General features: G+C 51.1%; 1 protein-coding gene across 3 annotated transcripts in view; it reads right to left on the bottom strand.

Annotated features, from left to right (window-relative positions):
- Positions 1-13,634, bottom strand: part of GRK4 (G protein-coupled receptor kinase 4) — a 111,887-nt gene that overhangs the window by 3,523 nt on the left and 94,730 nt on the right. For all 3 annotated transcript variants that reach the window (XM_032333653.1, XM_032333654.1, XM_032333655.1), the window contains 5 exons: positions 12,912-13,001; positions 11,789-11,997; positions 8,000-8,134; positions 5,943-6,080; positions 5,489-5,626 (listed from right to left, as the gene is read on the bottom strand). In XM_032333653.1, the coding sequence (XP_032189544.1) occupies positions 5,489-5,626; positions 5,943-6,080; positions 8,000-8,134; positions 11,789-11,997; positions 12,912-13,001 (710 nt within the window). The remainder of the gene's footprint in view (positions 1-5,488; positions 5,627-5,942; positions 6,081-7,999; positions 8,135-11,788; positions 11,998-12,911; positions 13,002-13,634) is intronic.

Here is a 13,634-nt window from a genome sequence, read left to right as displayed (position 1 = left end):
CGGCAGGTTTTGAGTACACTCGAGGTTCAGTAGGAGCCTAAGAGGGCGAGCAAAGATTAGAGAGCGTGCTCATGGGGACTGGTAAGGACACAGGGAAACAGGACTTCCAAAAACTGCTAGTTATGACAAATCCTGAATTACTTCCCTGAAGAGTAACTTGGCAGCACCCATCAAAAGATGAAAGGATGCAAACCACTTGACTTAGCATGGCCTTAGGAGGGCTGCTCTGGGGACGACATTGTTAGATAGGCATTCAAAGATGGAGGCCCAAAAATGTTACTGAGGCAATGTTAATATCGAAAAGATGAAACGACGTCGACATCCAACAACGAGGCAGTGGTAAAAGCCTTTGTACCTTGTGTATTAGAACAATGTCAAGGAGCCATTAGAAATGACATGTTCAGGAAGACATGGGAAACAGGAAGCTTCTGCGGTGTTGGGAGTGCAAGCTGCTGTAGCCGCTCTGGGAAATAGTATGGCATTTCCTCAAATAACTAAAAATGGAACTCCCATACGACCCAGCAATTCCACTTCTGGGTCTTTACCTGAGAGAACTGGAAGCAGGGTCTCAAAGAGGTATTGCTACACTGCACACAGCAGCATGACTCACAACAGCTGAGGGCCCATCAGCAGATGAACAGATGAGACACAGCAGGGTCCATCCACATGGCAGAATGTGGGCCAGCTTTTAACAGGAAGGGGATCCTGATGCCTGCTAGAACATGGAGGAACCTTGGGGACATTACGCTGAGTGAAATAAGCCAGTCATGGAAGAACAAATACTATATGATTCCATTTATAGAAGGTTCCTGGGGGAAGTCCAATTCAAAGAGACAGAAGGGAGATGGTGGGCGCCAGGGGCCTGGGGGAGAATGGACAGTTAGTGTTCAGGGAGGACAGAGTGTCAGATTCACAAGATGACAGATGGTGGGGATGGCTGCATGGCCACATCAATGTACTTAATGCCACTGAACTGGACACTTAACAATGTTAAAAGGGTAAATTTTATGTATATTTTACCACAGGAAAAAGAAAGAAAAAGAAATTCTTTGTTTCAATGAAACTCTTCACCAAGACAAAAATCTAGCTTTTGGTGAAACTAACAGGGAGCTGTTAGACATTTTTGGTAGGAGAGGAAATTTTTTAAAATTTTCAGAAGGGTAGTGGTGCCTGGGTGGCTCAGTGGGTTAAGCCTCTGCCTTCAGCTCAGGTCATAATCTCAGGGTCTTGGGATCGAGCCCCGCATTGGGCTCTCTACTAAGTGGGGAGCCTGCTTCCCCCTGACTTCTTCCCTCCCTCTCTGCCTACTGCTCTGCCTACTTGTGATCTCTGTCTGTCAAATAAATAAATAAAATCTTTAAAAAAAAATTTTTTTAGAAGGGTAATTTGTTCACATGGGTACGTAACATATATTCTTTTAAAATGCCCACACAGGGGCGCCTGGGTGGCTCAGTGGGTTAAAGCCTCTGCCTTTGGCTTGGGTCATGATCCCGGGGTCCTGGGATAGAGCCCTGCATCAGGCTCTCTGCTCAGCAGTGAGCCTGCTTCCTCCTCTCTCTCTGCCTGCCTCTCTGCCTACTTGTGATCTCTGTCAAATATATAAATAAAATATATTTTTTAAAAATGCCCGCATGTCTTTTTTAGAGTGTAATTGTGCTTTATTTTGGGAAACAAATAATTTTCATAATGCAATGTTTATTTTTATCTTAATAATACACAGACATGGTCAAAGGAATAAGTCAGACACAGTGCTATGGACAAGAGCTTTCCTTCCGCCCACTGCTGCCCATCCCAGGGGAAACGCCTGCCAGACAGAGCCTCCTTTAATCCCTTTAGCTCTTTCTCATAGGGTTTAAGCCAACTATTTATACACTTCTTTTTTTTTTAATTTCATTTATTTATTTGAGAAAAAGCAAGAGCAAGAGAGATCACAGAGAGAGAACAAGAGGGAGGAGACCCACCGCTAAGCTCGATCCCAGGACCCTGAGATCATGACTGGGGATCAAGGCAGACGCTTCACCGACTGAGCCCCCCAGGCACCCCTGTTCATACATTTTAACCAAGGGATTCCCTGCTACGAATCTACCCTAAAAATATTATCACAGATGTGCACAAACATATAGGTACAGGGCTGTCCATCCCATGGGTATTTCTAATAACAAGGAAGCTGGAAGCAACAATTGTTTGGATTGTTTGATAACTGTTGTCCTAAATGTGCAGTAAAAGATTAAGGAGACAGATATATTTAAACAAAATGGCAAGAAATATGGGGCGCCTGGGTGGCTCAGTGGGTTAAGCCTCTACCTTCAGCTCAGGTCATGATCTCAAGGTCCTGGGATCGAGCCCCACATCGGGCTCTCTGCTCAGCAGGGAGCCTGCTTCGCCCTCTCTCTCTGCCTGACTCTCTGCCTACTTGTGATCTCTCTCTCTCTCTCTCTCTCACTCTCTCGTCAAATAAATAAATAAATAAACCTTTAGAAAAATAAATAAATGGCAAGAAATAAATAAATACAGATTACATATAGAATAAAATGCTGATAGGGATTATCTTTGGATAATTGCTGATACTAAAGATGAATTTTTCATTGTGTACGCTTTAATTTCAAAACTCTCCTTAAAAAAATATGTGCTTGCTTCTAACCAGAGGGGGAAGACAATTACAGATCAATACATAAAGGTGCCAGCTCGTAAAATCCTTTCCCAGATTCACTGTCTTACTCTTCCCTTGAGCACGGGGGCACTCAACTCAGACTAGCTTAAGCAGAAAAAAACCGGGGGCGGGGGCTGGCAAAGGCCTTCACTGGTTCCTGGAGCTGTGCCCTATGGGCACAGATGGGCCCCCCAGGCTCCTTCCCAGCCAGGGCCCTCCACCCCGTGGTGACTGGGCAGGAACCGGGCAGACAAGCGCACCACTGCCCCCGTGTCCACACTGGTAACAGAAGGTCTGAAAAGTCTTCGAATATAAGCAGGTGGTAGGAATACAGGTGATTTCTATTTTCTTTAAACCTGCCTGCATTGCTCAGGGTGAGCATTTATTAGTTGTCCACAATTCCCGACAGATTTACTGAGCAGGTACCACATACCAGATGTTCTACCAAATGCTTGCCGAAGGCCTTGGGTCTCCGTCCCTACCTCCTGCTGTCTTTAAACTGAGATGAGCTCCCATCAGAAGAGAAGCCATCCCTAAAATAAAGGCCCGAGCCCCAAGGTCACTCTTCCCTCTCCCCATCTGGGAACAGAGCAAGCTGAGGATCAACTTCTTATGGTCTCGAAGGGCACGACCCCAGGTGCTTCCCTGCAGAGCCTGGCCCCAGCACTGCTGCCCTCTAGACAGACCAGAGCATGCGTGCAGATGACACTGGCACTCCTGGAAGCGCCATCTGGGTTCACGTGGCTGGGGACTTGTGGCTGCAGGACAGCAACACTGAACCCAGGCACGTGGTTGATCCTGGCTCACTCTCCGGCATGCAGCAGTATGGCGGGGTCTCTGATCCAGACCAAGTCTTTGCTGTTCAATGAAAGTTGCAGAGGACTGGCTTCTCACCCCACCCCTGCTGCAGGCCTCGTACACACAGATCCAGGAGAAGCTTGGGTTCTGCACCTTGGGGCCATTTGCCCACAGAATCTACAGACCACACCCCTGGTCTTCACAAGGCCTGCGGGTGTCAACACCCCTCCCTAGGCAACAGAGCCCACATACCCACCACGGGGAAGGGGCTCCACCTTCCTTTTCTGGCAGCCCTGGCTGAGGGAAAGAGTTACTGACCCCGGAACCCTAGCATCCCTTAGCCTGTGTGGGAAGCGAGCTCCTCAACTGCTAAGCACCCACCAGGGCTGGAGAGGGGGGTCCTCACCCCCAGCCCAAGCACAGGGGGCTCCCAGCCCCATCTTCCCCTGTGCTTCAGGCCGGGAGGTGCCACACAGACCCCCAGGCTACCAACAGCCAAGCCCTGGCTCGGGGTCCTGCACACACCCTCTCTCAGCCCATGTCCAGGAATGCCACAAAGGTATACACACACGAACATGCACACCTCACCCACGAGAATCTCAGTGAGTGAGCAGATGTCAGTGTGGATGCAAATGGGCCAAGAACTTCTGGGGATAGCAGGACCCTTCCTGCCTCCTACCACGCTGGGCACCGGAGGACACTCTAGGGGGAAGAACAGGACTCTTGGCCCTGGACACTGTTAGGCTGATGCCCCAGCCTACTCCTCCCCACCTCTGTGGGCACAGGTGGGACGAGCCCCCGCCACTCAATGTCCACACCTGGGGCTTCTGGGTACCGGGGCGGTCCTCAAGTGCCCTTTCCTACAGCCCAGCTCTGGTGCCAACACGACTCAGGTATGAACACAGAAATCTGAAGACGCATGTGGCCCATGTTAGGCTGTGACACGTATTTATTGCGGCTCCGGACAGGACAGAACGCTGAGCGTGGGCTCCTCGACACGGGGTCGGGCTCTGCGGCTGTGGTCACAGACTGGTGGGCAGCTCTTCCTTCTCGCTGGGGCCACTGCTAATGCAGCCCTGCAACATGGCAGAGCGCGGGGTCAGTCAGCCAACATGCGCCTGCTCTGCTCCCTGGCAGTGAACGCGCAAGGTGACAGCCACGGGGCGGGGGCACTGGTACTAAGGCTGACTTCCACACTTCCTCTCACGCCCCCCATGGTTCGGAGGATGCTCAGTTCACATGCATACGCACACATACACACACAGTGTCTCAGATTCGCTTTCTCTGCTGCACACGCAACGCGATTACAGGACCTGAGCTGAGTGCTGCAGGGGAACGAGGGCAGTGGTGCCACGTGGCTCAGCTGGCAGCATGCCATCCGCGGCTGCGGAGTCCCCATCTGGTGCCCCCTGCACAGGTCGAGCCTGCGCAGAGCATGTCTGGGCAGGACTTCCTGAGTGCGGGGAGCCTGGCTGCCCGGGAGACCCAGGCGCGAACCCACACTTGGCCCCTGTTCTCCGAAGAAGTATGGTCCCGGTGGACACACCCTCACAGACCTTCCCCGCCTAAGGCTTGCTTTTCATACTGAACAAAGATGGACTGAATGTTAGTGGACAACCACAGGGTACGAAGCAGGGCGACGCACTCTTGTAGGGAGAGACAGTTCACTAGGAAAAACATGCTAAGCCTCCTGCTTCCATGTTCCGTGTGACAGAAGGCCTGCGACGGGGCAGCAGCCAAGTCGGAGCAGGAGGGCAGTGATTGACATGACCCAGTTGCTCATGACCGGTCTACGCAACCCCCAGAGCTGTTTGTCCTTTGCGTGTCAGAACAGGGTCTTCATACCGAAAGCAAACGACATAGTGAGGATTTTTCTGGTGGGTCTCAAATCGCACCATAGAGTGAGAGCTCTTAAATTATGTGAAATGTCTTAATAAGAAAGCTGAGAAAAGAAAGATTTTACCTTGGTGAAATATTTCTTTTCTTTGAACACCTCCCATTAAAAAAACCCCGATGTAATAGAATGCTTGTTACCCTTACCCCTCTCCTGAAGAGTCTGTAGAAGAAGCTTCTCTTCGTTTTGGAAACCGGGTATCGTGTTTTCTCTTCTACATTCAACACCATATTTTCTTCAGGCTCCACATCATTGATGTCCTTAAAACAACCCGATTCGATCATCTGTGCCCATGTAAGAGAAGAACAGAGAAGAAGAGAGACCCCATGAGGTCAGTCCACCACGTTCCGCCCTACACTCAGCTCAGGGCACAGGCAACGCAGCCTCCTCCTCCTCCCTCCCAGTGCACCCCCAGAGCTGGTAAGAGATGGGTGCCAGCCAGTCCCACTTCGAAAGTGGGGCCCAGGATGGCGAACTTTCCCTCTCCCGTGCAGGGACTGGGACAGCACCGACACACATATGTGCACACACGCGGGCACACACATGCACACGGGCAGGCACAACTTTCCGGGCGCCGTAGCCAGGATAAACCAGCAGTACCTCGTTCTGCCAGGGGATGGAGACACAGCCCGTAGCAAACTGACTGTAGAAAGTGTCGTCAGCAGTGTCCAGGTAGACGCCTCTCACCGTGGAGAACTGCTCGATATCCACGACGTCCTTACAGTAAATGGCCTGCGGCTGTGCACCAACAATGACGAGGCATTGGCCTCTGGGAATACTGGAGTCCTTCTCCATCTCCTTAGTGACTAAGAACACCGCAGGTGTGAAATGGACTCATTCACGCTGTTTGAAGCCTTTCCCTCACTCTCAGGAGCTCTCCTGGGTCACAGACCCTGTGCACGCCCTTTGGCGACAACCCTCCAGAGGCCCTCACCCTTCCCTCTCCTGCAGTGGAGAATGCGTGACAGGCCAGGGAGGGGAAAAGGGCTGTTGGACCCATGCACATCTCCAAGCAGCTGCTACCCGTTCAGTCCCCACACAGCGGGGCCATGGCCTTGTCACATGATGTGCCCCATGCAAGTCTAAGTGAAAAAGTGCAGATCCCGCTTCTTGACCTCCTGTTGGAGTTCATCTAGTGGCCTCCAGCCGCACCTCTGGGATAGGAGTCCCAGCCTGCACCACCCACCGTGAACCTGCAGCCCTCAGGGGCAAGCCAACAGGGCATGTCCGAGCCTGGACCATGGCCCCCTCTGTGCAGCCTCCTGTGCTCCTGGAAATCAAGAACAAAAAACACAGGAGTCCAGCTACCAGTCCAACCATGATCGTGCAAGAGGCACTGGCAGTTCTGAGAAATGCCCTGCCCTCCTGCTGGAACCTGCCTGGTCCAAGAGGGGACATTCCATAGGCCACCAGTCGGCACATCTCCAAGCAGCTGCTACCCGTTCAGTCCCCACACAGCGGGGCCATGGAAGCAAGTGGGGGCCCCGCTCAGGATACAGTCCAGGGGAAGGCTGGTGAGGATTGCACCAAGGCTGAAGGCCAAGAACCTCGTCCTGCCCCCAACCTTGGACAAGACTGCCTGACCCATGACCTCGGGACTTACCTGTCTTCAGGCCCCCACGGTTCCTCTGGTTACATTCAGTAGAATACCCAGAATGTGAGCCCCAGGGCAGTGACCTGGCAGGCCCTGCCCCAGGCCTCTGAGCACAGCAAGAGGAGTCTTTACCACTCCCTGGGGAAGACTGCCTTCCCTGCTCCTCTCAGACCCCACTGCCCCTGTCAAGTCCCTGGGGTGAAGCATCCCCATCCAGGGGTTCGCTCTGTGTCCTTTGTTCGCGGCCTGTGTCTGCAGGCTGGAGCGAGCGTCACAACAGCAAGACCTTGCTTCCTTGTGCCCCCTGGGGTCCTCACAGCTCGTTCTATGCGTAGGAGGTGGTAGGCACTCAGTAAATAATGTCATGTGTGAACTGATTCAAAGGAAGGCAGTACTACCACAATACACTGGAATCTAAAAACATAGTCAGTCCCGACTTGTACAACTAAGGATGTTTTTATCGTACACCTCGGTTCCATCATCTCCTGCAGAATTATCTCCGCACTTTTGGAGATGTTAAGGAGAGAGTCCAGACTGCTGTCTGTGCATTTCTGCCTTGCTCAACAGGAATTTCCTGCCTGCAGGTGTTCCCACTGAGCACTGACCCAGGCGGGGCCCTGTGCTGAGCACACGGACACTGCCCTTGAGTTGGCCCCACGGCAGGCTCACAGGAGGCTTCAGTGACCCCCAGGACTCCCTGTGGACAGCGTGGAGCCCGGACCTTGGAGGCACGGAGCAGGGAAGGGCTTCCCAGACTAAAGAGGTGGGCATGGTGATGAGGACACAAGATAGGGGACTCTGTCACACTGAAGGCCAAGAGGGCCCGGCAAGGAGGATGTGGGGTGGTACCGGGGCTCTGAGCATGGCAGAGCCAGGATCGGCTGCCAGAAAGGCCTGGGGGGACCTGTGAGGACCGTGTGATGAGTGGCTGGGGGCTGGGAGGGAGCACCCGAGCAGAAGCACAGCCAGGCAGCACCCACGGTTCTCTACCTGCTGGAAAATCACAGGCTTCCGTGGACCTATTTTCTTGGACAGCCTGCTCCTGTCTGGGCAACATACTTACATCAGGACAGAATGGTGGCTCTAACATATTTGCTTCCAGCCTCTTGAAGTTAATGTCCTTAAACACAGGGTGAGCCTTCACTTCCACTGCTCCTGCTTTGCTGCCCAGCCGTTGTTTGGGATTCTTGGTGAGTAACTGAGCAAGAGGCAGAAATGGAGTCAATTTAGGCTCCTAGGAAAGGAGAGAGAACTCGGAAAGTCTCCATAATAATAAGCAAAGAATCAGGGGTAACAAAGAGTGTCTCTCTCTAAACAAAGTTACTCAAATTTCTCTTTCTTTTTAAGATTTATTTATTTGAGACAGAGAGAGAGAGAGAGTTCGAGCACAAGCAGAGAGAGAGAAGAAGGCTCCCCACTGAGCAGGGAGCCCAATGCAGGACTCAGTCCCAGGACCCTGGGATCATGACCCGAGCCGAAGGCAGACGCTCAACTGACTGAACCACCCAGGTGCCCCAAAGTTACTCAAATTTCAAAGATTCAACCAAACCTCCTTAATTCAGATCTCACGAATTTAGAATATATGAGGTTTCAAAAATGAGTGGAAACTAATATAATAATAGCCTTTGAGCTAACCAATAAATAAAGGTCAGCTAGGTAAACCCCTTAAGGCAAAAAAAAAAAAAAAAAAAAAAAAAAAGTTCCACCCATGTAAAAATGAGGGGGCTCTTTAAAAAGAAATACTGTCAAAAACTTCACAGATACCATTTTATTTTATTCTGTTTTTTAAAGATTTTATTTATTTGAGAGAGAGAGGGCACAAGGTGGAGGAGGATCAGAGGGAGAAGCAGACTTCCCGCTGAGCAGGGAGCCTGAGGTTGGACTTGATCCTGAGATTCCAGGATCATGACCTGAGCCGAAGGCAGATGCTTAACCAACTGACCCACCCAGGCGCCCTCACAGATAACATTTTAATGGTAAGTTACGTTTACAGTTAGAAGCTATTTTAATCTACTCATCAAGTAGATCTCTAAGGAGCTCAGATGAGACAAAAATTTGGCAAATCAAGTTTTAGAAATTATATATTCTTAAAATGAACAGACAGCATCTCTTTCAAGAGTATTCCTTACTCATACTTTCATAAGTTTCACCAAATAGGCCCTCGTCCACAGTTATCATCAGTCCAAGGGATCTGGTTGTGCCCAAAGCAACACAGGACAGGTGTGGCGGGGAAGCTGCCTTACCTCGGGCAAGGAACTTTTAGCACAACACAGGCTGGTCCGTGCTGTTGCCTTACCGTGGGAGCCCAACATCTGTGTGAGGGACCTGCCAAGCCTATGTATCTGGCCACTCAGAGAGAAGTCTGCCCACCTTGGCCTGCACCCACCGCTCTTCTGTAGAGAAACCAAAGTTGCAGGCACAGGACTGAGCACGTTCTGCATCTGACATGTGTGCACCGGCCTGCACGCTCCTGCAGCCTTTGCTGGGTGGACTCTGGATGCAGCACACACCCTCCCTTTCTCACCTCCTTGACGGTACACATACCATGCCCTCTGTCTAGAATACCCTTCGCCTGGCTGTGATGCCATCACCTGGGTGAGTGCTCAGGGCCCGTCCCTCCTGCAGGACCCAAGTCTCCAGAGGCAGGGCCATGGGACTCCCACTGGCTGCTGTAGCCCCCGCACCTCACCAGGCAAGGGCTCGACAAGATTCGCTCAGTGGGGTCTTCTTAGCATGCTTTGCTCATTAAAAACAGATCTGAGAATTCCGTGTGATGCCAAACACAATCCCTAGAGCCCAGGGGCTCTAGGACTCCATCATCAACCCTGCTGCTAACACACCCCTTCGGAAGGCCTTGGGACTTGTGATCAGAACGCCTGGGTTCAAGTTGGCCCATTGACACTCCATTATGGGATGTCACAGAAATCACACTCTAAGGGCACCTGGGTGAGTCAGTTAAGCCGCCAACTCTTGATTTCAGCTCAGGTCATGATCTCAGGGCTGAGGGCTCCGTGCTCAGCGGGGAGTCTGCTTCTCTCTCTTCCTCTGCCCCTCTCCACACTCATGCACACCCACACTCTCTCTTTCTCTCTCTAAAATAAATAAAATCTTTTTTTTTTTTTTTTAAATCACATTCGGGACGCCTGGGTGGCTCAGTTGGTTAAGCAGCTGCCTTCGGCTCAGGTCATGATCCCAGCGTCCTGGGATGGAGTCCCACGTCGGGCTCCTTGCTCTGCAGGGAGCCTGCTTCTCCCTCTGCCTCTGCCTGCCTCTCTGTCTGCCTGTGCTCACTCTCTCTGACAAATAAATAAAATCTTAAAAAAAAAATCACATTCTTAATTTTCCAACTGTGAGGCTAAGAAAACCCCTTAGAAGTCCACTCTGAGGGTCAGATGAGATAACCTATCAAAGAGCTTTCCAAACTACAGACAGGTGTCCACACGTCAGGAGCTGCTCTGGCCACCTGTTTGGATCCATGTAAAGAGCCGGCCAGTCACACCGGCTCCCGCATCAGCCCTTCCCAGTGAGCCTGTGAGGATGAGGCTATCACCATGCACATGTCAGACAAGAAACCAGAGGCTGGACAGGGAAGTCGGGCACAGGGAGCTGAGATGTGGCCCCTGAGCTCCGAGGCCCAGCCCTGGTTCTCACCCAGGCACTGCCTGTCTTCCCTAGCACCCTAACCAGAACACAGCATCTCCCCATCCTGAAAACCCTTGAGACCTTGTTTCTCTCTTGTTAATGGCACCCCTCAAATTCTGCTTTTTCACTATAGTTATTTTTTGTGTTTGTTCTAGGCCTGCCATTGAACTGTGAGCTCCTTGGGGGCAGGCTTTACTTCCAACTTCTATTTCCTGTAGCCCTTATCAGAGTATCCGACAGGTGGCCAGCATGTGGTCGAATAGCAACGTGGCCCAAATGCTGTTAGCCATGGAGGAGCTGGCTAAGAACCGCCAGCTCCATGCAGAATGAGCAGATGGGAGGGAAGGCCAGCCTGGTCCCCCAGCTTGTGACAGGCCACTAACACTCATCATTCCACATTTGGCACCAACAGGGAAGGGGAAACAAAATCTTTATCTCCAGCCACCAACAACTCACCTAAGTTACTGACGTTTTCAGTAATGGGTACAGCAACTGCAGGTTCCAGCAGGCACCCACTTGGGGACCTACGGCCTGCCTCTCCATGGCCTCTGTCCCCACCACCTCCTCCACTCTCCCCCTGACTCTTCATGACCAGCCAGCCCTGCTTTCCTCTCCTTGTGCTCCCAACTCTCCAGCTCTGGTGAGAGGGGCCATGGCTACAACAAGAAGTGCTCACACCTTTGCCTCCAGCCTCCTGACTCTGTCCTGAGCCCCCTTTCCACATCCTTCCATAACCCACCATGATTCTGGCCCCCATCGTCCAACCACGGCTCTGCCTGCCCCCAGCCCCACAACCTCCGTCCTCTTCTCCCCGCTGTGACACACAGCCTCATGGGGCCCTTAACGCATCCAGAAAAATGGGAGACACGTGGCGGCCCATCAAGTTGGGGTGTCTATCATGACCACGACCCCTGGCAGCCAGTTAAAGAGGAAGAAACAAGAAACATGGGCAGAAGGAAAAAACCTCACTCTTCCTAAGAAACAAGGCTCTGTTTGATCTTCAGTTTCACAGGAAATGAGTGACCTTGGCACCACTCTTCTCTCTCAGGAGAATCTCTTGAGAAATCAAATAAGGTACTTCTCCACTTTGCTTCCATTGGTTGGAAGCCCGATCACGTCATTTCCCGGTGAGGACCAGTGCAGAGACTGTTAGTGGAAACAATCCCATAAGCTAGGGGTTCCACGCCGACCTCCCCCGAGCCCGACCCACCATCTTGCAGAAGGACTTGGCATCCTCCGAAAACTTGTCCGAATACTGCTCGGTGTCCTTCCTCACTCTTCGGTCCACCTCCTCTCGCTTGACTTTCTCTTTGAATTTTCTGAATGGAGAATGTCCCTCAATCATTTCATACATCAGACAGCCAAGTCCCCACCAATCAGGACTAAATGTATAGTGTTCATTATTGATAACTTCAGGAGCTACATAACAAATACAGGGAAATTTAAATTAAATTTTGGTTTTAAATTGTCTTTTAATTAATTCCAAATAACACATTATAAAATTAATGTTTGTTACATGAACCCTGGAAACATGTTAAGGGGCAGAAGACAGACACAGAAGGCCCAAGAGTGTGAGATCCTATTTACATGAAGCAGGCAGAAGAGACAGTCCGTGGAGACAGAAAGGGGGTGAACAGCCCCAGGCCCGGGGCTGGAGGGGTGCTCATGGGCCCGGGGTCTCTTTCTGGGGGTGGTGGTCGCACAGCTCTGTGTGCATGCTGATATCCACTTACCAGTACACTTCAGAGTGATGGGTTTTAAAGCATGTCACTTATAGTCAACAAAGGGGGTCACAGGAAATAGTCTGTGCTATCCCCAGGGCAAGAAATGAGCAGGCACAGAGCCACACCCACGGGTGCCCCAAGGGCACTGACCCCTGCAACAGGTGGGGCAGGGATGTGACTGCAGTACTCTGCAGAGGCCCTCAGTGTCCCTCATATCAGAGGCCATACCTAGTCAGGCTGGCACTGCCAGGTGGGGAGCTGACCCCACACCAGGGCCACCCAGTCACAGAGGCTTTGTAAGTACCAGGGAACCATGGGTACGGAAAGGCCTGGGGAGACCAGTGAGCCTAGGACGGTGGCAGCTGCAAAGCGAGGGCCCCATCCTATCCTGATTCTGCCCTCACTCAGCTGCATGACCTCTGACGGCCTCACCCCGGTCTCTGTAAAACAGGAGGACAGACAGGAGGACTCTTCAGGAGTCCCAGCTCTGGCCAGGTACAAACTTCCAACGCCCGTCCTCCCTCCAAGGGGCTTAGAACTTCTCTGGGCTGTGAGGACGTGGGCACCCCAAGACAAAGCGCGAGTATCCAGAAGCAGCTGTTCACATACCCATGTAGCCGACAGTCCCCACTCTTCCTCGGATGGTCTCCCCTTCCGGGATCTCCATGGCCAAACCCAGGTCTGAGATCCGGATGTGCCCTGTGTGTGTTCAAGCATATTACAAACCACAGGGGGCATGCTGACACATTCAGGACAATAAACAGTAGAGAAAAAAAATCTAAAATTACATCTAACTTCTCCACAATTACTAAAATACTCTGCAGAGCATTCAGGTCCACTAACACAATAGGAAATCATTTATAGCTGCTTACTAATCAGGAAGCCCCTTAACCATGACAACCACTTGGTAAGATAGAAACTTTGCGTTTATTATTTAATTTCCTATAACTATCAGAGCCATAAATAGAACTATAATGAATAGTACATGAACTACACAAGAGAAAATAAGCACTTTCTGTCAGAATACCAGTAGGCTTATATACAGGAACAGCAGATGAATAATAAGGAGCTTTTCTCCGAAGAATAAATCATCATAGTAAAATCATAAATAAAATCAAGGAAACTCACTGAAAGACTTCTGTTATGTTTTAATGCCTTTATATAGAAAGATTTAAATGGTTACAAAATTCAGTATGAAAATAACAGATTATAGAAAACTTTCTTTTGAGAGTCTGGAAAGATAAACCAGCCCTGGAGGAAGATGCCCTGCACACCTTATTGGCCATGTGTCTCCAGCTCCTGACACCCTACCTACATATAGTAGGTGCTCAA

Source organism: Mustela erminea, chromosome 2, assembly GCF_009829155.1.
Source record: "Mustela erminea isolate mMusErm1 chromosome 2, mMusErm1.Pri, whole genome shotgun sequence".
NCBI lineage: Eukaryota > Metazoa > Chordata > Mammalia > Carnivora > Mustelidae > Mustela > Mustela erminea.
The sequence above is the reverse complement of the archived record's forward strand: the minus strand, read 5'-3'. Positions and strand labels throughout refer to the sequence as shown.